The sequence below is a fragment of the Colletotrichum jinshuiense genome, chromosome 2, assembly GCF_051148585.1.
Source record: "Colletotrichum jinshuiense chromosome 2, complete sequence".
NCBI classification, from domain to species: domain Eukaryota; kingdom Fungi; phylum Ascomycota; class Sordariomycetes; order Glomerellales; family Glomerellaceae; genus Colletotrichum; species Colletotrichum jinshuiense.
The window spans coordinates 1,176,075-1,200,253 of NC_139309.1; the positions used below are offsets into that span (position 1 = coordinate 1,176,075).

General features: G+C 56.0%; 7 protein-coding genes across 7 annotated transcripts; 3 read left to right on the forward strand and 4 right to left on the reverse strand.

The window, feature by feature from the left end:
- Nucleotides 1–3,762: 3,762 nt before the first annotated feature.
- EsH8_II_000316 (uncharacterized protein) lies at nucleotides 3,763–4,641 on the forward strand (the record flags this gene model as incomplete). Its single annotated transcript, XM_083263614.1, has 3 exons — nucleotides 3,763–3,898; nucleotides 3,937–4,128; nucleotides 4,181–4,641. 3 exons carry the CDS (start codon nucleotides 3,763–3,765, stop codon nucleotides 4,639–4,641), a joined length of 789 nt encoding a protein of 262 aa, XP_083120936.1.
- A 1,371-nt stretch (nucleotides 4,642–6,012) lies between these two features.
- EsH8_II_000317 (Kelch repeat-containing protein) lies at nucleotides 6,013–7,089 on the reverse strand (the record flags this gene model as incomplete). The annotated part of the gene is made up of 1 exon (XM_083263615.1): nucleotides 6,013–7,089. One exon carries the CDS (start codon nucleotides 7,087–7,089, stop codon nucleotides 6,013–6,015), a length of 1,077 nt encoding a protein of 358 aa, XP_083120937.1.
- A 1,187-nt stretch (nucleotides 7,090–8,276) lies between these two features.
- On the reverse strand, nucleotides 8,277–10,004 carry EsH8_II_000318 (PLC-like phosphodiesterase; the record flags this gene model as incomplete). Its single annotated transcript, XM_083263616.1, has 1 exon — nucleotides 8,277–10,004. The coding sequence occupies one exon, from the start codon at nucleotides 10,002–10,004 to the stop codon at nucleotides 8,277–8,279; it is 1,728 nt and encodes a 575-aa protein (XP_083120938.1).
- A 1,751-nt stretch (nucleotides 10,005–11,755) lies between these two features.
- On the forward strand, nucleotides 11,756–13,981 carry EsH8_II_000319 (uncharacterized protein; the record flags this gene model as incomplete). The annotated part of the gene is made up of 4 exons (XM_083263617.1): nucleotides 11,756–11,782; nucleotides 13,016–13,044; nucleotides 13,111–13,609; nucleotides 13,679–13,981. 4 exons carry the CDS (start codon nucleotides 11,756–11,758, stop codon nucleotides 13,979–13,981), a joined length of 858 nt encoding a protein of 285 aa, XP_083120939.1.
- Nucleotides 13,982–14,206: 225 nt separating this feature from the next.
- Nucleotides 14,207–15,484, reverse strand: EsH8_II_000320 (HpcH/HpaI aldolase family protein; the record flags this gene model as incomplete). The annotated part of the gene is made up of 6 exons (XM_083263618.1): nucleotides 14,207–14,300; nucleotides 14,367–14,540; nucleotides 14,617–14,679; nucleotides 14,737–14,876; nucleotides 14,995–15,142; nucleotides 15,243–15,484. The coding sequence occupies 6 exons, from the start codon at nucleotides 15,482–15,484 to the stop codon at nucleotides 14,207–14,209; spliced, it is 861 nt and encodes a 286-aa protein (XP_083120940.1).
- Nucleotides 15,485–16,240: 756 nt separating this feature from the next.
- On the forward strand, nucleotides 16,241–18,516 carry EsH8_II_000321 (uncharacterized protein; the record flags this gene model as incomplete). Its single annotated transcript, XM_083263619.1, has 13 exons — nucleotides 16,241–16,402; nucleotides 16,462–16,521; nucleotides 16,578–16,617; nucleotides 16,671–16,730; nucleotides 16,786–16,897; nucleotides 16,989–17,248; nucleotides 17,333–17,559; nucleotides 17,624–17,669; nucleotides 17,730–17,866; nucleotides 17,925–18,038; nucleotides 18,097–18,181; nucleotides 18,240–18,344; nucleotides 18,404–18,516. The coding sequence occupies 13 exons, from the start codon at nucleotides 16,241–16,243 to the stop codon at nucleotides 18,514–18,516; spliced, it is 1,521 nt and encodes a 506-aa protein (XP_083120941.1).
- Nucleotides 18,517–18,903: 387 nt separating this feature from the next.
- Nucleotides 18,904–20,444, reverse strand: EsH8_II_000322 (aminotransferase; the record flags this gene model as incomplete). The annotated part of the gene is made up of 3 exons (XM_083263620.1): nucleotides 18,904–18,913; nucleotides 19,119–19,508; nucleotides 19,570–20,444. The coding sequence occupies 3 exons, from the start codon at nucleotides 20,442–20,444 to the stop codon at nucleotides 18,904–18,906; spliced, it is 1,275 nt and encodes a 424-aa protein (XP_083120942.1).
- Nucleotides 20,445–24,179: the final 3,735 nt, after the last annotated feature.

Sequence of the window (24,179 nt, forward strand, 5' to 3'; positions counted from 1 at the left end):
CCAAATATTCGCAACATGTCGTGCGATCTTGGCCATTGCCCCCTGGTCTTACTGCCCGCGCCGATGCCGTCACACAACGACAACTCTGTTCTTGCACTGCCGGCAGATCTATTTTCTCCGTGTATACGGATTGCAGCGAAACCGAGTCCCTCTGTATCGAGGGTCCGGCGTTTACTGGTCCGACTGGGAGAAGCGAGACGCAACGGGTTTGGGGCTTGGCATTGGTGGTGTTCGCCCTCCAAGAGGGTGTTTCTCTTCGTCAAGCCGAGTTATAGTTTACACTAATGCTTCTACCTGGCTTTGCAACTTCAGCCTCTAGAGTGTGCAGGGTCCTCGTGCAGGGTGTTGTTTTCCTTCATGACATCTTTTTAACGACTCGCTGTTACGATTTACTACAAATCTTTTCATGTTGAAGTTGCCGGGCCCGCGGTAGACGATGAAATGGGCCTCTACAGTTGCTCTATTGATGGTTCATGCTATGCCATGCTAGAACACATATATTGTCTTGTAACCACTATGGGAACCTTGAAGCAACCACCTTTACCTGTTTAAACGGGAAAGACGGTCAGTAGGCAGATGGCAGGAGAGCTTCGTAAGAGCGACCGGACCGGTCCCGCCCTTGACGCAGATGAGACCCTGCATCGATGATGGTCGTTCGAGTCAATCGTATCCAGCGAAATACCTGCTGCCAAAGACTAGAGCGTAGTTGTTCCGATCAACGATAGACCTGGGGTCGCGAGCTGTTCTCCTGGAGACGCGGTATGCGCTCCTTCAACGACACGATGTCACCTACCCAAGCCAGGGGGCATGTACGTCGAAAGCAGGATGCCAGTGTAAGTCGCCAACGATCAGATCGGCAAGATCTTCATCGTACATGAAACCTCTTGGGGGAAAAGAGCCTTGAAACGGACGAGAACCATGGTCGCGGGGTGGTAGGGCGGCAGCACCGCCTCGTTGCATGGCTCTCATTGCCCGATGCAAGAAGGTGCCGTGTTTCTGGTCGTCGGGAATTTTCCGCGCACGATTGCCAACGTTCAGTTCTTGGTAGCGAGGGGGGTTCCTCTCTTGGGTTTAGTTCCGGTGCCGAGCAGTGAGAACCGACTCATCTTTTCGATGCAGTAGCGCCTACAGGCTGAACGGGATCGGCGGATAAGGGCGGCAACCGTTGCCTTGGCCGTTTGTTTTCTCTGTCCTCCATGGAATTAGTTGTTTCGTGTAAAGGGACGATAGAACCACAAACAAAGAGCCGTCCATAAGCCTACCGGAAGGGTACACTAGCTCACAGGCGTTCATACGAGGGGAGAGTATTCTCGATGTGAGCAGCCTAGGCACTGGTGCGACTGATAAGATACTCGGCATTCATCAGCTTGCGGGGATAGCGTTGCAATCCCTGTCGTGGCGGATCTTGTACCCTCATGGGCAGTTGGTGTGGTTATCAGATGGAAGGGTGTTTGATATGCGTGCACCCGCGGAGAGAGCTTAGCCATCTTTATCGCGGGAAGAGGTTACAAATCTTCATCCCAAGGTGCCAATTGGCCCTATTTTTAGTCAAGCATTTACCGTTCAGTCTTCTCCAAAACTCTGGTGTTGAAAGAGCATGATGCGTCGCTTTTTGGACCGATCTTGTGCTTCAAATCATAGCCACATGAGTTTGCATGATGCCCGTATCCGGCTTCGGTGAAGATAGTAGCTGTTCAGAAGATCGGCTGGAATTATTCCCAGTTAGTCGTAGTGACCGCGGTTCTTTGGGGATGGTGCGAAAGAGTCCTCTCCCAATTTCAAACCGCCAGGGTACATTTGCCACTTTCCATTGGACTGGCATTCCAGAAGATGCATTGAAGAAAGAAACACACTAGTGCGGAATGCACAGGTATGGAGACGGCCTGGCGAGTCTAGACTATTGAACGTTGAAGTTTTGCAGTCCTAGAGTGTGCGATGCGTCCCGCCGAAGCGAACGCTGTTGTACCGTTCCATTCCGACCATTGTAAGTGTTTCTCAGCCCTTTCGTACCATCCGACAACATTCTCACGGTTTCAATTTGATTTGGATTTGAACTTGGGACGGACCACCATATGCTGGGCTCGTATTCTCGATAGACTGGCGAATGGAGGAGTAAACATTCCGAACCTACCATAAAGAACTTGAGCAAACGAACCTCGGAGCCGGGGCTGATCGCCGCCCGAACCAAGGCAGGCCTTGCGGGTGCGAAAGCGGTGGGCCGTGGTCGCGGTTGTTTCCGCGAGATTGTTTTGACAGCGACTGACTGCCGAGGCCTCCCCCAGGCTGCGAACCAGCGACTGGGCAGAGGGATGCCGAACAACCGGCATTACCTCATGGGAGTTGCCAGGTAGGAAGAAGAGGGGGGGGGGGGGGGGGGGGGGGGGACGACTGCCTGGTAGGGCACATGTGGGTTCTGTGGATAGCAAGCAAACCTCTTCTTTCGTCGCGCTGTGCCGAATGGAGAGATGGCCAGGCTCCTGATTGACATGCTTGGCACAGTTCGGCGTCAGAAAAAGGGCGGTGTCCAGGGAGGCAGAGAGATCAATCGCCGGAGACGGTATTGATTACGACGCGGGGATCATGCAGTTTCCGAGAAGAGGTTGGGGCGGTTTGGCAGGCGATGGGGCGACGGGGATGGTCCGACGTCAGGCTGAACGGAGAGGCAAGGAGTTTCTGGAGGGCCCGCCCTCTGGGCCCTGGGGGAGAGGGAAGAGAGATTTAATATCCGGGTGTCTTATTGGGTCGACGACGACATCGGGTTCGAATGCTACACAATAGACGTCGGCCGGAGGGTTGATGGTGGATCGGAGGGATGAACCCGGAGGGGGGTTTTTAGACCGGAAGGGCGGGAGAAGGGTGGGACGAAGGAGGAATTGGTAGTTTCATTGGTCTGAAGAACATCGACTCAAACATTCCGTGTCTGAAACGGGCTGGCAACAACCCTGCGGAGAAATACTGACGAAGGCCATGGGCGACGGAGCCGCGCTTGAGCCTCCAACTGGCGTGCAGGGATCAATACCATTGTGAGACGGTCACGACCCCTGTAGATCCCTGCGATCCCTCGCCCAACGCTCTCACACTCCCGCAGCGTTTTCCCTCCCCCCTTCCCACGTCCCGGCGCTGCACCATGTCAGGCCAAACTCGCAGTACGCAGCAACGTTTGGACGGACGATGGAGGGGGTAACAGAGTTGGCGGACCGAGGTGGTGAGGGAGCACCCCCGAAAGAGGACATGGAGTGCGAGGGAAGGGGTGCGTGGCACATATTGTTTAAAGAGGACCTGGCCCGACCAACAACCCTCTTTTTTTTCCTGGGACGGGAGCGACTATTATTTTTGGGACTGCCATTGTATGATGTTTATTGCATCTTTAATTTGTCTTGTTTGAACCCATTTTGACCTTGACAGCTCTGAGGCTTGGCGAAGGCGAATGTTAAGCCGCTGGAACGACTTACATCGATAATCAATCGACCGCCACACCCTCACCTGTCCTGCACCCGACGGGACGCCAGCGACACCGACTGTCCGCCCGCAATACCGGAATATTGACGACTACTGATATCCGCCTGATCAGGTCATCCGGAATCATTTTTTTCTTCTTCATCGGGCATCACACTGCACCGAGAGATCTCTAACAACGGATATTGCAACCGAGATAATCCTACGACGCTACGACACTCTGAACGGCCATCTATACCATCACATTACTACATCCGCGAAGCAATAATCATTTTCAATACCAAGGCGACGAAACAACTTCACATCATGGCTGGTCTTCTCCCTGCCATCGGACTTCCGCTAGGCGTCTCGGTTGGCGTCTCGAGCGATGTGCCCGCAACCGGGTCCATTCTTACGGGAGGACAGACGGGACCCGGAACAGGAACACCAAGCACTTCAACAAGTCGGCGCTCAAGAGCACAATCGTCGGCTTCAGCTAAGGCAACGCCATCTTCATCATTAGCGCCAACATCATTAGCATTGTCCTCGTCGCCGTCATCATCGGCATCATTGTCAGCACCAACACCAAACACCCCGACACCATCATCAACGCCATCTCAAACGCCATCACAAACGCCGACGCCGACGCCGTCATTTCTATCCTCAAGCTCACTCCGTCCTCTCACGACGTTTGTAGTCTCAACGACTACTAACCTCAACTCCACTCCTACGCCATCAATATCAGACCTGCCGCCTCTGCCGTCACCCACCTCGATCCCGGTCGAGATACCCATCTCCACGCCCATATTAACACCCTCACCAACACCATCTTTCATCCCCCCGCCGCCGGTGCCGCTATCAGACACAACCCTAACACCCACACCCACGCCGACGCCGTCGTTGGTTCCCGGCAACGGCATTGCCGCGCCGAGCCAGGCGGAGCAGGCAAGCGGGGGCAGCAACGTGAAGCTGATGCCAGCCCTGCCCATCGCGCTGGGCTCCGTGGGCGGCGTGCTCATCTTCGGGCTCATTCTAGGCATGCTGTACCGCAAGAGCAAGTGGCCGTTCCACGGCAGGAGGAACTTTGCGCAGCTGGACGAGCTGGAGGTCGAGAGGCAGCAGGAGATGGAGAGGCAGAACAAGCTGAAATGGGACCCCAGGATGACGAGGGCATACAAGCCCCAGGGCCCCGGAGTCAACTTCTGATACAGACGGAGGCTCTTGAAGAATAGAAGAAAGAAAAAAACAAGCGAAAAATACCATTCTGAATTACAGCATATGCCTGACCACATTTTACTACATCAATGATACTCACTGAGAAGCCCTGCTTGCGGTTCTTTTCTATTATGACAAACAAGAAAGTGACATGCGACTTCGAGCCGTCGAAGCAAGCCAGTCTATGGTTGTTGTGTTCACCGCGGGCACGCGAATCTCTCCCCTCTTCCCACTGGAATAGTCGACGTACGGGAATTAACCGGCCTCTGCTCGACGCCACGAAAGCGTCTGACGAGTCATCTGAAGGGCATAAAACTGTCCTTACATGTCCGTTCCTCCAGTCTCTTCCACTCGCTGGCCTCTGCGCGGGTCTCAAGGCCTAGACTTCTTCCCATGTCTCCCACACACACGCGCATTTCCTATTCAGGACCCCGGATCCGCGGACGGAGACGAACCTTGAGGCCTCTTTCCGGCCCTCCACCCCTTCAAGAGCGAGACCATGACCGGATAAGGGCACCGAAGGTTTAATCCGAATTATCGTCGCGACGATGGGGGGGCATCGTTCTTTCCATGAAACGTGCCCGCCCGTAAGCATCTTCCGACGGGGGGGGGATTCGCAAACTTAACATCCCGCCAATGAGGGCGGGCTATGATTCGTGATCTTTTCAGACGATTCATTCCGTGGGGGGGCAGCAAGAAGGCGAACCGTCAGGTAGGGCAGTCGGTTACATCTGAATTTGACTTTTCTTATTTGTTGCCGTGGCCCAGCTCACGAAAGCGACGAAACCGAAGGGCATCGCTGCCAAAGCCGGACAGGGATCTACCCAGAGGCCTCGCGCCCGCTAGGTGCTCCAATCCCGTCTCCTCCGGGCTGGCGTTGCCGGCGGCGATGGGTCCGAAGGAAAGGCTAAGCAACGCTGCCTGCCGCGCTAAAAGACGGCGATGCAGCCCTTTCCTTAATATCGGGCGGGCGTTTATTCAGTGGGTTCCTGCGGCTCAAGTCGCATGTCTACGGTCGTTGCGGAAGAAGAGCAAGAGGACGACTGCACAAAAGGTAAGCTCTAGTATACTCTCCGCGGGTTGGCCGCGCTCAGAGTGGCAGCACCAATTAAAAGCATTTTACTGATTTATATAAGAACCCGTCAGGTCAGACTGATGCCAGCTGGGCAGACCTTGTCTCTAAACATCTTAATCGCACACAACGTTGGGTAACACCAACGGGGGAGGGATCCACTGTATAACAGAGCTAGAGCCACCGCCCACCCAGGCAAATGTCTACTATGTATGATACAGGCACTCTCAGACTTCAAGTGCGGACCCCCCCTTTCCACATGTCATGTCCAGCGCCCCGCCGCCCGCAGCTCACGGGCGGAACAAGTCCGTCACGTCGACCGGCGTGGCCCCCCAGGCGACCCCGCCGCCCGGGATGATTATCCCCCCGTCGACAGCGACGGCCGCCGACCCGTGGCGCGGGAGCCTCATGGGCTTCAGGCTCGCCCACGCCTCGGCCGCGGGGTCGAAGACCTCCGTCTGGTTGAACACGCCGTCGTCGCTCGCCAGGTTCCCCTCGCCGCCGAACGTGTAGACGAGCCCGCCGAGCTCGGCCGTGCCGTGCCCCGCCCGCCCCGTCGGCATCTTCGCGGCGCTGGTCGCCCAGCCCGCGCCGACGTCGCCCAGGTCCAGCACGTAGACGGTGCTGCTGACGAGCAGCCGGCCCGCGATGTGGCGCCCGCCGATGACGTAGAGCTTGCCGCCCACGACGGCCGCGCCGGCGTGGTCCCTGGGCTGCGGGAGCGGGATGTCCGGGAGATGGGTCCAGGTCCCGGCCGCGGTGTCGAACGCCGAGACGTCGGCGACGGTCGCGATGGTGCCCCCGGCGACCGTCTCCATGTATCGCAGGCCGCCGGCGAGGAAGATGGTCGTGCCGTGGACGCCGACGGCGGCGCTGCCGCGCTCCGTGCCGGCGGGGAAGGGCGCCAGAGAGGCCCACTCGTCCCGCGCCGGGTCGTAGACCCAGGAGTCGGGGACCGCGCGCCAGGTGCCGTTGGCGTCGTGCGCCTCGGCGAGGCCGCCGAGGAGGTAGATCTTGCCGTCGACGGCGGCGGCGTTGGGGTGGTTGAGGGCGGCCGGCAGCGGGGCCGCGGGCCGCCAGGTATCGGTCGGGACATCGTAGAGCGCCACGAGGGCGGTGTCGTTCCACGCGCCCGCCGCCGTGGTGCCCGTGATGCCCCCGAGGATGGCGACCGTGGTCGGGGTGACGGCGACGGCCGTGTGCTCTTGGCGCGGGAGGTCAGGGATGGGCGCCAGGTCCTCCCACGAGCCGCCGGTGCAGCCCGCCGCGCGAGGCGCGACAATGCCGCGTGCTTGGGAGGAGGCGGCGAAGGCGGCGGCGGCGCCGCCGACGACGTACGGAAGTCTCATTGCTGGCGGGTCGTACATGAAATCGGTTGAGTAAGTTGCCGGCTACGGACACACAAAATATCAAGAATCAGTTTAGACATCTCTGGAAGCGCAGGTGTTATATACACTTGTCCGGGGAGGAAGCACGCAAATCAAACTAGACAAAAGTCCCTTTTGGCCTTGTTGATTGGGGCAAATGGGAAAGCCTTGACGATCCACGATTGGAAGGTCAAATCCTCCTTACGACAACCCTAGCTATCGTGCACATCAGCTGGGAAAAGCGCAGGCAAGGGGACCTGCGAGATGAGCATGGCTTGTGTTCAGCTTCGCGTACGATAGCGCCCAAAGATGTGTAGTTCCTTGCAAGTCCCACTAGCGTTGCTAACAACCCCCCCTCGCCTTCTGTTATGTCTTTGGTACGCACTGCCAAGAGAATTGAGCGGCAAAGGAACAAATGGGAGTCTATACCATCTAGCTGCGTATTTGGTGAGGCTGAAAGTCGTGATATGCGAACTTTTGTCTTTTCATATCTGCGGTACGTCTCATTGCCTTCCCATTTAAACGGATACTCAGCTGTTCATGTTTCAATCCACCTTCCGTCACCATGACGGAGTCGGAGAACTAGTAATTATATGAAATATTGCATTGCTTTGAATATAAATAACAGGGATGCCAATTGCGAAATCTTTTGGCATCGAAGTCGATAGCTCCCAACAATGACACGGGCAACCCTAACCCTCACCCATGTGGGAGGCCATATGGTCCAAGAACCGACGGCATTGACCTCAAAGTTGGATATTAAGAGCTTTACGCCGAGAAGAAAATTAACTGCAGAGCATTTGCGCAGTAAAACAACAGTGAAGGATGTAATATTCATCAACTGGTCATCCTCGCACATGGGAGGTCCCCTGGCGCCCGGGCAATCAACCACTAACACGCCAAGTGACCAAAATAACTGTTGTACCGCAAACCTTCACGAAAGCCAGCATTGCTTGTGTAAAGCCCATAAATTGCACATATATATACAATCACAGGCGCTCTAAGGGCAAAGGTTTGTCAGATTAACGAGGGCGACGAGTCGGCCACCGTCCATCAATAGCCAAAAATGGCATTTGTATTCCTTATAAGATTGAAATTGGCAGGGTGACACTTTTAAGAGAGTCGGAAAAGAAAAAAAAAGAAAAAAAGGCCGTGTTCATTCATGAAAACTTCGCCCACCGGGCAAATCACGCGTCCACAATCTCGAACTTGACCAGGATCGAGCACTTGGTCTCCCGGCCCTTCAGGTCCAGCATCCGGATGAAGACCCAGCCGGGGACCGTGTACAGCAGGCGCACCGTTCCGACGGCCAGCATGGGGTTGCGCGAGAAGCTGTCGTCGCTCTTGATGAGCATGCGCAGGAACACCATCTCGTTGTCCTGGTAGTCCCACTCGAGCGTCTCGTCCCACAGGGGGTCCGTCGGGGGCGGGTTCTCGCCCTTGTGCAGGAAGCCGGTGAGCTTGTGCTGCTTGTAGCCGGCCGTCTTCCTCTTCGGGGGGTTGATCTGCAGGTCGTGGGGGTGGACGAGCGTGCAGGTGAGGTAGGGACGGATGGGCTCGTCGGCGTCGCGGTCGGCGGGCACGGGCACGTCGGTGGCGCCGGCGACGTGCAGGCGCAGCGTCTTCTTCCCGCCCGTGTCGAGGTGGCCGGAGCCGCCGGGGCGGAGGGCGGCGGGCTTGAGGATGAAGCCCTCGGAGCCGCTGAAGAGGGCCTCGTTGAGCTGCATGGAGGCGCCGAAGGTCTGCCAGTTGAGGGCGCAGATCTGGGCGCCGACGCCCCAGAAGGGGGCCGGGTGCAGGTTCTTGGACGAGATGCGGGTGCCCTTGGGGAAGACGCGCATGAGGTGGTGGGCATTGTGGCGCGAGATCTTGTCGGTGGCCTCGGGGAGGTGGGCGGCGAGGCCCGACTCGGACACGTTGATGAGGTGGTGGTGCGGCGCCTCCTTGAGTACCTCCTCGTACCAGCTGTTGTCGACGGGCTTGACGGACTGGGCGTAGACGCCGAGCGCCTCCAGCTCGGGGATGATGAGGGAGGGGGGCGCGGCCTTCTTCTTGGCCTTGTAGTCGTCGTGGGCCTTCCTCTCCTCCTCGTCTGAATCGCTTGAGCTCGAGCTGCTGTCGTCGGGCTCGCCGGGAAAGTGGTACTCGACGATGACGACGATCTTGTTGCCCAGCTCCTCGAGGCGGACGTGGTCGCCCTGGCCATCCTGCTCGGCGTGGCCCTTTTCCCGGATGGACCTGCTGAGGAGGCGGTCGCCAAAGACCTCCCGCATGATGTGGACTAGGCGCAGCTGGCCCTCGGGGTTGCAGTGGTTCTCGAGCGATAGCAGGATGGGGGCGGCCTGCTCGGGCCGCTTGGCCTCCTCATCAACCACATCACGGATGGTCTCGCACACGGTGCGGAACGGGATGTTGGAGACGAGGGTGTAGCCGTGGGTGACCTTGGGCTCGTCCTTATTGTCGGAGTTGTCCCAGGCGTCGATCTCGACGCAGCGGGCGCCGGCGCGCAGCGTCTCCTCGTAGGCCTCGGCCGAGGAGCCGCCGTAGAGCTGGTGGGCGAGCAGGTAGGTGTTGTGGCTGGAGCTGATGAAGTACTCGGGGAGCGGGTGGGACCGGTCGGTGAGGTGGCGCGGCACGGTGATGTGCGGCTTGTCGACGAGGGCCTGCAGGGCCGGGGAGGCCTGCTCCGAGTCGACGCCGGCGTCGCGCGACGAGAGCACCTTTTGGTCGGCGAGGAAGGACCTGATGGCGCGGCTCACGCGCAGGCGGTGCTTGAGCTCCGAGTCGCGGGCGGCGTGGCCACCGCCGGCGAGGGTGGTGTTGTCGGTCTTTTCGCCGAGCTCCTCCTCATCTTCGGGCGCGGACCGGGAGAAGGGGTTCAGGTTGGCGAGCTTGGATGTGAGGGCGGAAGCCATGATTTCTCGATTTTGCCGACGTGCAGGGCGATCGGATCTGTGAACGGTTCCACTGCAGATCTTTGTGCCACCTTTTTTGGTGTTTTGACTTTTGAAGTTCTGGTGTAGGATGGACTGGCTGGCCGTGTCTCCAAAAAGAAACTCGAGAATGTATGAGGGACGGTGCCGGATGCGAAAGTGAGACGGGCGCAAACAGGAATTTGCAAAGAGGGCGATGGGTGGATGAGCGGGCGCTGCGTTGCGCTGGGAAAACAGACGACGTCAATCTTGGCTGATGGGCAGCGCCGCGCAAGGTAGCAGCAGCAGCAGTAGCAGCGGTGCCCCTCGTTCGCTCCTGCTTTTCAGCTGCTCCTGGTCCCCATCCTCCTGCTCACGCTTGGTGCCGTGCCGCCGTCGATGGAGGGGTCATTCGGTGTGGGTGTGTGGTGTGGAGATGATGGGCGGAGAGCTAGAGGAGCTCCGGCCAATCGTTTGTTTAACACTCACCTCTTTTCGGTCAAAATGGGTATTGAGTAAAGGAGGACTTGGATGCTTGAGTGTCGCTGCCCCTCTTTGGAGAATGTTCGTCTCAACTTAATTGTCCGTAGGTACTTCACTCACGAACACCACCGTCGGACGAAGCCGCTTCACCCATGTGGCTCATTGGGCTAGGCCTCCAAGCTTACTACAGTTGGTCGAAGGGCGGACGACGGACATTGAACAGGGAATTGGGCTGTGGGATGTCTGTCCAGCTCGACGCTGTAGGGATAGCAGAACCAGCAGCGTCGCTGGCAAGCTGACAAGCTGAAGCTGACATGCGGGCCATGACGGGCGGATGGGATGATGAATTGTGCATCAACCATGTGCTATTCGCCATATTGCAATCCAGCCCCTGGCGCTGTCTTACTAAATGAGGCTTCAGCAGTAACACAAATGTCGAATTGCCCCTTCATTGAGCCGCAATGTCTCGACCTGTCATGGACCTGCACCTCCAGACGCACGGGTTTCTTCAACACCACTGCTCAGCTCACCGCAGCGTCGCCCAATCAGCTCGCACTCACGTCACATCACAGACATGCATGGCCAGGCCAAGGGGTGCTAGGAATGCTACCCCGCGCCCTCATTGGCAGCGCCGCCAGCTTTCCTTGATTCCTCGCTCAGCCAAGGCGGCCCTCGTACGAAACCCATCTCCACTTCGGCCAACTGACTACCGGCTGGGCATCTTGGACCGGAACGGTATCCGGGGAAGCTCTCTTTCTCTCTCAGCCTTGTGGGTCCCGTCGCTGCAATTCGCAGCTGTGATTCCCGCCACAAAGTCCTCGATATCAATCCATCTCTTCCCCGGTACAAAACATTCGACAACTTGAGCGAGCCGCCACCGAGCACCGCTGGAGACTTGAATGCGCTCCTGGGTGCGCATGAAATCGTATATGGTAAAAACACGACAGTGGGCACCCAACTAAGAGCGGCGTACTTCGACAACGCTGCACAAGACAACTCGTCAGACCCGTCTCTTTGGTTCGAACAAGGCCCTGTTCTGCCGAGGTAGCCAACGAATTATGCCACCAAACTCATCTTCAAAAACCTCCGACATTCCACTCGTAAGCCTCCTCCTTCACCTCCCCCTCTTTAGTCGCGGGGTCAAGGACCAGGGGCCTGGGGACATTTGGGGGCCGTGCCTCCACCACCGCACCACACCACGTGCAGAGTAGACATCCATCCCCAAGCCAAACAGCACTTTGAGCTCGCCCAATAGCATCTGCCGGAACAACATGCCGAGCAGATGTCTTGCTGGGCCAGTGAGTCGTCGCCAACCTATCTGCTTCTGCACCCGCAAGATAGGAGATGCCACGCGCTTTGCACCGTTCTCCAGTTCAATTGGCGGGCTTGCGCCGTGCATGGACGAGACCCCATCTGCGGTCTACAAGTAGAAGCCCTGACGCGCAGGCAGCATGGTCGTACAGTCTCAGACTCAGACTCAGATTGCAGGGAGGAAAAATGCACAAAGCACGAAAACAGGGATGGTGAAAAGGCCTGACCGACGCAAGCATCGAATCCTGCCCGACCAGAGGCTCAGTTGCGGCCGCTGGCGTCGTCATCATCAACTTACTCTTGCTTTCTACCTCCTTTCTACCTCACTCCCCAGGATTGAGTGAGTGTGTGCATGCAGGCTCTCAGAGTTTACTGCATTGTTTCTCACATGAATCCCTCCAGCGGCACACCGCCACCAGAAGCTCATCGTCGCGGGCGAGCAGCAGCATCAGCAGCAGCAAACATGCACCCGATATCAATGTTGCCTTCCATTTGACGTATGTATGCATGAGAGGCAACCAAGCCAACGCACCTCACCTCTCCTGCGACTGGGGGCCAGACCCTGCAGACGGTGTTCGATCGACATAAACCACACGACTGGTTGGCTGACTGCGCCCTTGTACGTAGAGTCTTATTTGGTGATGGCAGCATGCCATGCGGGGTCCAGCGCGACACACCAAACGGCCTCCGGCAGTGGTGCCCAAAAAGACTCGTTCCCGAATGTCTCCAAGGTGTGCCCCCAAGAGCTCCTCAGCCTATTGCGTGCTCGGGGTTGAGGGAATAAGCTTCTAGGAGGGTCGCCGATGACGTCTGGAGCTGCACCTTTTGTTATTGTCAGAGCATGTGGCCCGTCGCCGTTGATGCTGGTGCGAATTTTAGTATTGCTGCCGGCGCTGTTGCTTGCAAACGGGCGCGCCATCAGGCGGCCCCAGGCAGCTTCCCACACCCCACCCAGCACAGTGATCGACCCTTAGAGGAGGCCACGACCAGCGCCACACCCTTTTTCTCCGTCCTCTCCCCCGACCGTCTCTCATCTCCGTCCCTTTCTTTCCCATGTGAACAAAGACAAATTGCCAGTTCTTGACATCGCTCTACCAGGCTTCGTTCTGCCGGACAAACGCCATGATGATCAATCCAGGCTTCGTTTATCTCTTGGTATTGTTCTATTCCTGTTCCTGAACCCAAATCCCTTGGGCCTCTCCAACTAACCAACGCTCTAGATCTGCATCGGGCTTCTCGCGACGGCCATGTAAGTCACCGGCAATATCACCAACCACGACCGGTTTCTTCCCTAATGCTGACTCATTTCCCACAGCGTCGTCCACGTCTCGAGCACGAATCTCATTCTGCCTACATCTCCGTTCTTGACTTCACTCCCCATCCTGCTGCCAATCCTCGGCGCCGCAAACGCCTTCTACTACCCACGCCTGCTGTTCAACGCCAGCCAGTCTCCAGCCCGCGCCGAGCAGCTCTTCCCGACCATCATTCAAAGCTTGCAGGGCATCCTGACCACTGCTATTGCCGTCCTCTTCCTGGAATCTGCCCTACCTGGCGATGACTTGAACTGCGCCCTCTCCGTTTCCTGGCAACGCCTGTTTGCCAGCAAAGACGAGTCTTCCATCCGCCAAATACAGGACAACCTCAATTGCTGTGGCCTGAATACCGTAAAGGACCGCGAATGGCCATTCACAGGCGACGTGCGATGCGCCCAGAGATTTGGCCGGGACACCCCGTGCATCGGCCCGTGGCGAGAGGCAACTATAAGGAACTCTTCCATCGACCTTGCCGTGGTTTTGACCGTCGGCATTCTCCAGGTATGTCCTATTTTCCATGCATCGAACACGAAACTGAGCTCAAGCTAAAAACAATTCACTTCACTTCAGGTCCTTACCTTACTCTTCATGCAAAGTGCCAGTAACTGGAGGCACGCATGGTGGGCGCAGGGCTGGGGGAACCTCTCGGACCGTCCCATCGAGGAACGCGAGCGTACCAGGCCTCTTCTTACTGCAGCCGCCGCCGTTGCCGCGGCCCAGAACGACAGCGGCGATGAGTCGGATGTACCCGTGACATACCGTGATCTGAGTCCGCAGTACGGCACCACCGGCGAGGGTCACCGGGGCCGACCTCGCGATGCCGCCGGCCGCATCGAACCCTCGTCGCTGAGAAACGTTTGGGATGGTGAATAAAGCCCCTAAAAACCACGAGCGCGATGACACATTCGACCTTTTACCTCATGACGACAAGCCTGAACTTTTTGAAATTGCTGTAGCGTTACGAGTAAGGAATCTGCTAGGCGTTAAGACTGGCGTCTCTGGAATTGATGGGATGGAGTTCAGATTGGGACCCGTAGTGCTTTGTGAGGACAGACTGTGTTAGTTTACTTTTTTGGGAGGCTAAAAGAATAACATATACTATTGCAGCTTGGTTGAAATCTCGTTCATTGCCGCCGCTTGCTTCGACATGCCGGCCAGTAGAAGCGCCAAATCGCGACCTGCCATTGCAAACCTAACCTTGTTAGAAAAGACCCCGTGCTCATTAACGCACCGAAAAAGGAGGGTGGAAACCACTTACCGGATGGGAGCATGCCGTTTTGCCAGCTCCTCCAGCAGGTCTGGCCTCGGCTCCAGCCCGCCAAGTCCCACGAACACCTTTCGCCCATCGACGCTCGCCTTCTCCGCCGCCCCCGCGATTTTCGCGACCGTGGCGTGGAAGAGCTCCGAGTCGTACTGTCCGGGGATGCCCAGTCTGGAACAATGTGTTAGTCGCAGCCCAAAGTCCTTAATCATTAACCAGCGCAGGGGCCGGCGCAGGGCTTGCTTACTCCATGCAGAGATCTGCACAGCCGATGAACAGGGCATCGATACCGGGCACAGCCGCGATGGCCCTGTGGGATTTGTCAGTATGGGAGAGTCTAGAGGGGGGTTGGGTGAGTTTGACGTACTCGACGTTCTCCACGCCTTCCTTGGTCTCGATCATGGGCATAATGAGCACCTCGTCGTTGACCACCTCGGCGATGGCCGCGTACGACAGGGTGGTTGTGTACTGGGTCATTGCAGTTACCATGGTGACAGAGCGATGGCCCTATAATTGGGACCGCGCGCAATGGTCAGATGGATGGTTGATCAAGAGAGTGGAAAGGGGGGATGGAAGTGGCTCTTTAGAATATCGAGAAGCCGGACTTCAGACGGGGGAGACTCACCAACGGGGGAAACTTGGATGCGTTGACGCACACCTTTGCCTGCTCCACGGTGTTGACGTGAGGTACGATGATGGCCTGCGCGCCCGAGTCGAGGCACCTGGAGATCCACTCCGGGGCGCACGTCGGCACGACCACGGTGGGAGTGATTCTGTTTCGCAGCCCGGCCTGTCAGCTATTTTACCAACAACTTAGAGCTTTCATGGGATTAGGTTGTTTCCGGGGAAGGGCACCATGCACCATGCACTTACCCCACGTTCAGGCACGACACGGCAATGTCCTTCATCGTCTCCATGCTCATGGCCATGTGCTCGAGGTTCATCAGCACGGCCGAGTACCCCGCCCGCTTGGCGACCAGCGGCATCTCGGTGGAGAAGGCGACGCGGAGGCCGAACGAGTGCGCGAGCTTGTTCTCGAGCATGAGGTGCTTGACCAGGTTCGGCCGGCACGTCTCGCGCGCCAGGGCGAGCTGCTCTGCCGTTACCGAAGACATTGTGCGTTGCGAAACTGGGGACTTTGCCTTCTTGGAGGGAGGGGGAGGGGGGGTTCAACGTTGAGGGCGGGAAGACTCTCGAGACCTTTCGGGATAATGATGGGGCAATTGTGATATTCCACGTCCAGGATTGAGGTCGTAAGAATGATATAGAGATTGGTCAATAGTTATCAAGAAGTCGGCTCTTCTTCTGCACATGGTCGATTTCTCATGGGGCCAAGCTTTAAGGTTGTATCCCCCGAGTTCGGCTCGCAACTCTACTTTGCCGGCTGGCACGGTTGGATCTTATCCGGGGGTGAGGGGGATGCCGGGGTTTGGGCGGGACCGCGGGCTGATAAGATGCGGGCGGAGGATGATCGGGCTTCGTCCGACGTTGGTATCGAGCGTAGCTTATCTTCGGTGCAACGTGCCGATGAGGAGGGGGCCACCCCACCGAGGATGCTCTTGGCCGCGCGGATGTTTCCCGATAGTGCAATGGACCAGCGGCGCGTCATGGATGTAGAAGGGAGTCGTTGATACTGTGTTGACGGATAACGACTGGCTATCATGACCCATGGCCCGGGGGGTGGCGAGCGAGGTGGTATTAAGGCCCGGTCAACGGCCGTCGAACTCCTGGAGGAAAAACAAGGGTTCGTGCCGGTGTCTGACTTGCCCACTTGTGCGATTAACTATTCGGCCTTGTGGTTTGATTGACTGACCAAAGACTTTGCCTCTTTTCCATTCTCTTCTGCCGAGTTCAGCCTTCGACTTTTGGCAATGGACGGAGACAAGAAGACACCCGAGGCCAACTCGGCGACGTCCGCCGCGGCCTCAGACGTCGGCGTTGGCGTCCACGAGGAAGTGCCCCAGAACATCACCTTGGGCAGAAGGATCCTGTACCATCTCTGGGATGCCGACCAGCACCTCAAGAGCCCTCAGGTAAACTTGCAATTTGGGGACCTAGTTAAGCTGGTCGTGATGGCTAACAGGCGTCTTAGGAACGTGCCTTGGTTCGGAAGCTGGACTTTGGCATTCTAATCTGCGCAACGCTTGGCTGGGTGCGTGAAGCCTACTCTCACTCAAAAAGATTCAAGTCAGCTAACATGTGCCGAAGTGGATGAAATACATTGACCAAAGCAACATTACCAATGCCTGTAAGTCATTCACCCGGCGATTGCAGCCACGCCGGTCTAACACGCGACCATAGATGTTAGCGGCATGAAGGAGGACTTGAACATCCAGGGCAACGAGTACACGTACATGCTAAGTAAGTTGAAGGCATCGTGCCCATGTAAGCCGGTTGCTGATACTAACCCCTGCAGTGTGTTACACCATCGCCTTCGCCGTCATGCAAATCCCGTCCAACCTGATTGCCCTCAAGGTCCGCCCTCGAATCTGCCTGGTCGTCTGCGAGCTGGGATGGACGGCTTTCACGTAAGTAGCCGGGGTCGTCTGCCAACAAACCCCTCCCCCAGTTTGTATGCGTTCGGGGGAAAGGCATGCTAATAGCTAATACCACTTACAGATTTGCCCAAGCCGCCGCACAGAGCAGCAACCAGATGTACGCCTTCCGCTTCATGATCGGCCTCTTCGAGTCCGGCTTCTCGCCCATCATCATCTTCCTCCTCGGGTCGTGGTACACCAAGCCCGAGCTCGCCAAGCGCGTGGCCGTCTGGCACATCACCGGCTTCTTCGGCCAGGCGACGTCCGGGTTCCTGCAGGCCGGCATCCACAAGTCCCTGAACGGACACCTCGGGATGGCTGGGTGGCGATGGATGTATATCGGTAAGCACAGAGAGAGAGATTTTTATTTGACCCCCTTTTTCCCGCACCGGAAAATGGGACACTGGAACTGACAGTGGGATGCAGTGTGCGGCTGCATGTCGCTCCCCGTCGCCCTCTCCGTGTGGTGGCTTCTGCCCGACTACCCCCACAACACGACCGCCTGGTACCTCACCGAGGAGGACAAGCAGATCGCCATGCGCCGCGCGGCGAAGCAGGGCAAGGCCGAGATCACGGGCATCGTCGACCTGAAGCTCGCCAAGCGAATGTTTGGCAGCTGGCGCTGGTGGATCCTGTGCCTGATGTACATCTTTGTATGTTGCCCCCAGTCCGACGGCGAGGAGGAAAGGAAACAGTGCTGACACTCGGCCCCAACAGTACGGAAACTCGTGCCAGGCGAACAACTACTTTGCCATTTACCTTAGTAAGTTCCAAAAGCCTACCCGGAGTTTGTGTGGACCGGACTCTCTGACATGCGGTAAAGGGGAAAACGGGTATAGCGTCACCCAGCGCAACATCATCCCGGCGTGCGCCAACCTCGTCAGCATGGTGACCGATTTTGCTTGGGGTTTCATGTCGGACATGACCGGCAACAGGCCCTTGTGGATCGTCGGCCCTCTGGTGAGTCTTCAAATGCTCACGGAAACCCGACCAGACCTTTCTAATAGCCCCGCTCCAGATGTGCACGACCGTTGTCGGCTCGGCAATCCTGACCGCCTGGCCGGGGACTGACGCCGTCCGTGTCGCCGGCTTCTTCCTCACCGCCTGCGGTTATGTCACAGCCGTTACCTGGGTACGTGACAACGGATGTTCTCTTGATGTGAGCTGCGCGGCTAACAAGCTGAACATAGACATGGGCCAACGAGGTCAACAACGGAAACGCCGAGGAGCGCGCCTTGACTATCTCCAGCATGAACGGGCTCTTCTATGCAACGAGTGAGTCCCCTAACCAACTAGTTTTCACATCGTGCCGAAGCTAACGCCCCCTTGCCAGACTCCTTCCTCCCCATTCTGATCTTCCCCCAGACCATGGCGCCCAAGTTCGAGCGGGGATTCCCTTCTGTCCTCTCCTTTGCCCTCGCGGCGGTCGTGCTTATCTGTAAGTCGCGCGTGAATGCACCCGGGTATCAAGAACACGAGCTGATGGTGGTTTCCCAGTCGTCGCCGACTTCCTGCACAAACGTCAGCTTCGACAGGAAGTTCAGGCGCGTGCCGACCAGCCCGCCTCCGAGGCTGTGTTATCTGAGGAGATGGATAAGCAGGAGAAGTAGTTGGGGACAGCTGCGGCTATTCCCGAGATATTTGAGACCGTGTAGGTCGCCGTCTGAGGGGGGGTGTTGGAGGTGAAATGCGCTTATAAAGAAAAGACGGTCTCCGCATTTGGATTAATAAAGCTTGCCAAGATAATTAATATGAGTTATAAGCATGATGAAAACCAACTCCCAATTATGGAGCTCTTGTTGTAGTTACACCCGGTTTCGTTAATGTGGGAAAGAGAAAACCTGCAGTCGACCAAACTCAGTCAAACGCACCTTAGCATTATACCCTTCCAGACTATCACCAACCCTAGTACCGCGCTCTTCATATGACTTGAAGTAAGCCACCGTTGTATTAAATGGCTTTATTAAAGTTGTTTCTAAAGTGTTGACCACAGCACTCTAGATGATGCTGTTCAAAGTTCCACAGAGGAACAGATACAGAAGCGTTACCAGTACTCCTAGAAATTGACTACCTTATTCCAATGGTCACTTGATTGGTGAAATCCTCTCCTTTGGCAATCCTAACCCGTAAATCCAGAATAGTAGCTGCTAGTCTTTCTACCCCCTCTCTAATCTCGGCCACCTCATGCCACGCCCAGCAAAGCCGGACGCACCTAGCAAAACCATCATTTGACTCGGCACGGGAGACGCTGCCTGCATCTCCCGTGACAACAAACATGTGCCCAAAGGCAATCCGAAGCTGCTTGTCCTTGAGCGCTATTGCAGCCACAGTCCTAGCAACGGGCAAATCGTCTGGGAGTTGGAGGTATGTGAAGAAGCCGCCGGCCGTCGCTGCTGTCGCATCTTTCGGGCTGTTGACTTCGATACGAACGCCCAGCGGAACAAGGACGTCTCTGATGGAAGACATGAGGGCGTAGTACCTCTCACGATACGTCGGTATTAGAGTATCTCTGATATGGGCTTGAAGGTGGCCGCTGCGGAGCATTTTATCGACAAAGGTGGATGTGAGATGTGACGGCGCACCCCCTGAGCTCGAGGAACCCCTAATATGCCACGTCAGCTGGCTTTTTCATTATAAATATGATTGATAATGGGACAACTTACACCTCGGCCAGCTCCTTCGCAAAGGCTGGCGTGGACTCGGCCCAGCCGACTCTAACGCCGGGACCGATAACTTTGGAGAACGAGCCGTTGCTGAGAGTGTTACCCCAATCGGTGCAGCCAGGCATCTCCCGGTCCACGTCGACCAGCCTAGGAGGGACGGCGGCAACTGCGTGGTCCGGCGCAGATGAGTCTTCGGGCCAGCTAAGGAAGTCGTAGACGTCGTCAGAAATAACGAGGGCGTCGTACTCCCGAGCGAGCTTCACGAGGTCCTTGCGCATCTGCAGAGACAGGCTCTTTCCGCTGGGATTCGAAAAGGTCGGCACGATGTAGATGACGTATTTGTAAATCTTTGGGTACGTCTTTCCCACTTTGATAGTGGGAACATCGGGCTGCCCGTCTGCTACTTCAGCTTCGGCGGCCTCTAGCTCGCGACGCAGGAAGGCGATATCTAGCCCCTCTTCGTTGTCCTCGGGCACGCCCCTGAGCTTGCCTTGGAAGCCGTTGTCTTCGAAGATGGGGCAGGCGAGGAAGTACGTCGGCTCGACCATGAAGATCTTGCGCGTGTAGAGGGGATCCGTGAACTTTTGCAGCACGTTGGCTAGGTTCCCCGAAGCGCCGTTGCTGATGCATATCCTCTCGTGGTCGATTGCGGTGCCGTAGACCCCCGAGAGCCAATCCGCGACGCTCTTCCGGAGGGGCGGGTGGCCGACGTGAGGCCCGTAAATGAGGGCCGCGGCCGTCTCGGAGTCGGATGTGAGGATCTGGGTGGCGCCGTCCAGGAGGCCGCTCGCCGCGAACAGGCGAGGGGATGGCCATCCCAGCTGTAAGTTGACCAGGGACGGCTTGGGGGGAGTTGCAGCGACGTTGCTACCCATGGTGAAAAGCCAAGCTTGCAATAGGGACCTTTGAAAGATTCTAAGGGGGATACTGCAATGGGAAATTCGACATAACTACCAGCTTGACTTTTGGAGATTGGCAGACATGGGAATTGAGTCTTGCGACCCCTCCACCACCTTGCGTGAATCTTGTCGGGACGCTCCCGACAACAAAGTGCCAGGGTCCTCGCTTCCCCACATCGGCCGCTAAGCGACAGCTTCCGACGGCCGCGGGAGGATGATTTGATCGATTGACTTGCCCGCGGACCTGCAAACTGATTCCGCAACCAGTTTGTATATCTGATAAGGAGTGGCAAGGGGCTCGATTCAGCAAGCACCCCAGTGACCCCGATCTCGGGTTACGTCGGCGGAGATGACGTCTTTTCGCGGGGATGGAGTGGAACTCAAATGACCCCAGCTCTGGACAAAATAAGCTTCAGCACCCTGAATTAAACACATTTGGGCTCTTGGTTTGACCAGTCAGCTTTCAGTATCTCGCTTAAAGACGATATTGAAAGTGAAAGAGACAGCTTCACAGTAAGGGTTGTGCAGATGGAGGCTCGGTGGCAACGTTGCAGACAAAAGCACGCCAGGAGGGATAAGAGTGCCACTCTCTGATCGTCCGCTTTACCCCAAGGTAATGATTTTGCCAGTATTACGTAGCTAAGTCTAATTTAACTCTACGGACGTCGGAACTAAGATTAAATTTCCCGCATGTATCGAAGGCAAAAGTGTTGAAAGCTATGGCGCCACCTCGATGAGCAGAACGCCAAAAGCACGTACGAATTCGAATTGGAGCCACTGAACTACTAAAAGTGAAAAATCACAACTCGTGCAAGTTATGGCTATGCTTCTTGGTGAAAACCGTCGATGTACCGGGCATATTGTGCAACTTCTTCCAGAGTATATTGCATGGCGAAGGCCACACAAACCGCACAGCAGACTTAGTTGGGTCAGTTTTGGATTGCATTCACAACAACCACATCTTCTACGAGAACTTCCGGAAAGAATTGGAACGGACATATGACTACCAAAGCCAAGTCGAAAGAATTCACCGAGCTAGTTTTTTTTTGGCGAAGCCATTGTGCTGACCGCGGCTGGTTGCAAAAGAAAGCCTACATCGATATGATTGGCAACAAAACTGCTACATGTTGAGAAGCTGCAGCCAAACTGGAAATGCTACAGTATTTGTGTTCGATGGGGAACGCCCAATGACCCTGTTGGACTAGTTTATGTGGCAGTGAAGCACAAAGGCCATTCTAAATAGATGTACTCTAGTAAGAGTTGTTGAGGTACTTGGATTTGCAACTCCATTTTGCAGGCGGTTAAGCCGGTTGAATTGCAGAAACCCTGGTCCGTCCCCTCATAAGATCCTAGTCTTGAGCTGCATACTCCACTTGGAGAAGAAACGCATGTGCAGCTTCCATTCTGCATGATGAATGCAACGCAACCCAAGCGACTCTTCGCCCTCAGGCACGGGTACATATAATTTGAAATTCCAGCAAGGGGCCAGTACCCAGAAGAGGTCAAGAGCGACATCGCCAAGGCAAGAGTCATATGGTAGCCTGAAAACCCAGCTACGGTAATATGATCCCACTCGGGGCTTCATCCTGCACCAACAAGTTTGCGGATGATTCCGAGATAACATGGGTTTTCAGATATACACTATGCGGGACGTTGCTGGCCCCGCCTTGGCGAACATGGCGACTGATGGGGACGGGGAGGAAGCCAACCCCCTCCGAAGTGGATTTTTGGCAGATGCCTTCTTTGGGTGTCGTGGCGGGCGGGGAAATCACGGAGCCGGGGGGCTCACAGTAACGCTGCCGGGATCTCTATGCGCACCCAAGGCGGGCTACGGTGCAAACTGAGATAAGCTCCGGGATAACCACTTGTAGACTACCAATTAGATTGGCCTTAAATGGCATTATATCAATGATTTGTCTCATAAGAAATTCATTTGCGAGCGGTTTCCATCAGGCGGCCAATGAAGGGCCATATAGTGACGCTAACAGGTGTGATGTAAGATGTCGCATGTTGGCCAAGGCTGTTGTGCTTGCACAACGTGTAAGCGGATGTTGTTACTCTTGAGCGCGAAGAAGCAAACCCACCTTCCTACGTCTATGACGAGTACCGTACTGTACCGTCAAAATCATATGTCTAGGTAGGAGGGTTCGGTCTCGCAATGAAATTTCTTATTGCATTATCTCTTTATACCTCCAGCGAGACGGCCAAAAAGCTAACGATACATCCCAAGTCAGCCAAATGACCCTATCTGCGACCATGGAGCCCCTCAATATTGACCGTAACTCATTTCTTTTTAAGCCATTGTCTATAATTCCACTCGTATTTATCGCTGGCCTGTTCAGTTTCTACTTGCTTCTTTCTTATCTACGAAAAGCACCTCAGCTGCATGCAACACTACCGCTTCCACCCGGGCCACCACAAGTTCCCCTTCTTGGCAATTTCTTCAACGCCCCGTTTCATTTCAGCTGGCTGGTTCATTATCAATGGAGACACACCTACGGCCCAGTAGTCTACTACAAGGTGGCAGGACGGTCTGTGATTGTCCTAACTACGGTGGAGGCAGCCCATGAACTCCTGAACAAGCGGGCTAGTAACTATTCGGGACGATCTTTCAGCCTCATGGCCGGTAAATTGGTCTCAAAGGGATACAATATGCTTTTCCGCCAATACGATGCCCAATTGCGACTTCATCAACGTATCCACGTTCATGGTATGAACCCTCGCTCTGCAGCGCTCTACCACCCAGTTCAAAAGCTGGAATCGCTCCAACTTCTCCATGATTTGCTCTCGGAGCAAAAAGAAAACATAGGCAAGGAGAGCGGAGACGATAAGCAGTCACCACCTGCGATGAATGGTCGACGACCCCAGGACCCTCGTTGGCACTTCCAGCGTGCATCCGCTAGTGTCGTGAGTGTCCTGGCTTGGGGTTACCGTCTGTTGAGGGGAAACACGGAACACAGAGCTCAAATTGAATTCTTCAACAACTGTCCAACGTCAGTAGTACTGAAAAGCCCCCCTCGATTGGTCGATATTTTTACTTGGCTCGAACACTTACCGTACTCAATCTCCCCATGGAAACGGGCCGGAAAGGATCTCTATGAACATGAAGCCTCACATCACGTATCAAATTTTCGGAACGCCTTGAACCAGCCTGGGTACAACCTCAGCAAACAGATAGTCAACAGTACCCAACGGCTCCAATCAGATATGAGCGAAACTGAGATGGCTTGGGTCACAGGGACGTTGACGTTGGCCAATGGGGATACTAGCATGTCAATCCTCAGTTGGTTTGTCGTCGCTATGCTGACGTATCCTCACGTGATGCATAAAGCCCAAGCTATGCTGGATGAAGTCGTCGGTCGCGATAAGCTGCCCATGTTCGAAGAACGAGGGCGGCTACCCTACATCGATGCCATCATCGAGGAAGTGATGCGTTGGCGACCTATTCTTCCCTCGGGAATGGATCATGCCGTGGCGTCGGACGACGAATACAACGGTTACAGGATTCCCAAGGGGGCTACTGTGGTGGCCTCCATGTGGGCAATAACCAGAGATAAGGAGGCTTTCGGCGCGGACTGCGAAGACTTCAGACCAGAGAGATGGCTTGAGAGAGATGACCTGCCTACCCTGTCATTTGGGTATGGAAGACGACTTTGTCCCGGCAGACATGTGGGCAGAGAGGGCCTTTGGATTTTATTTGCAAGGCTCCTC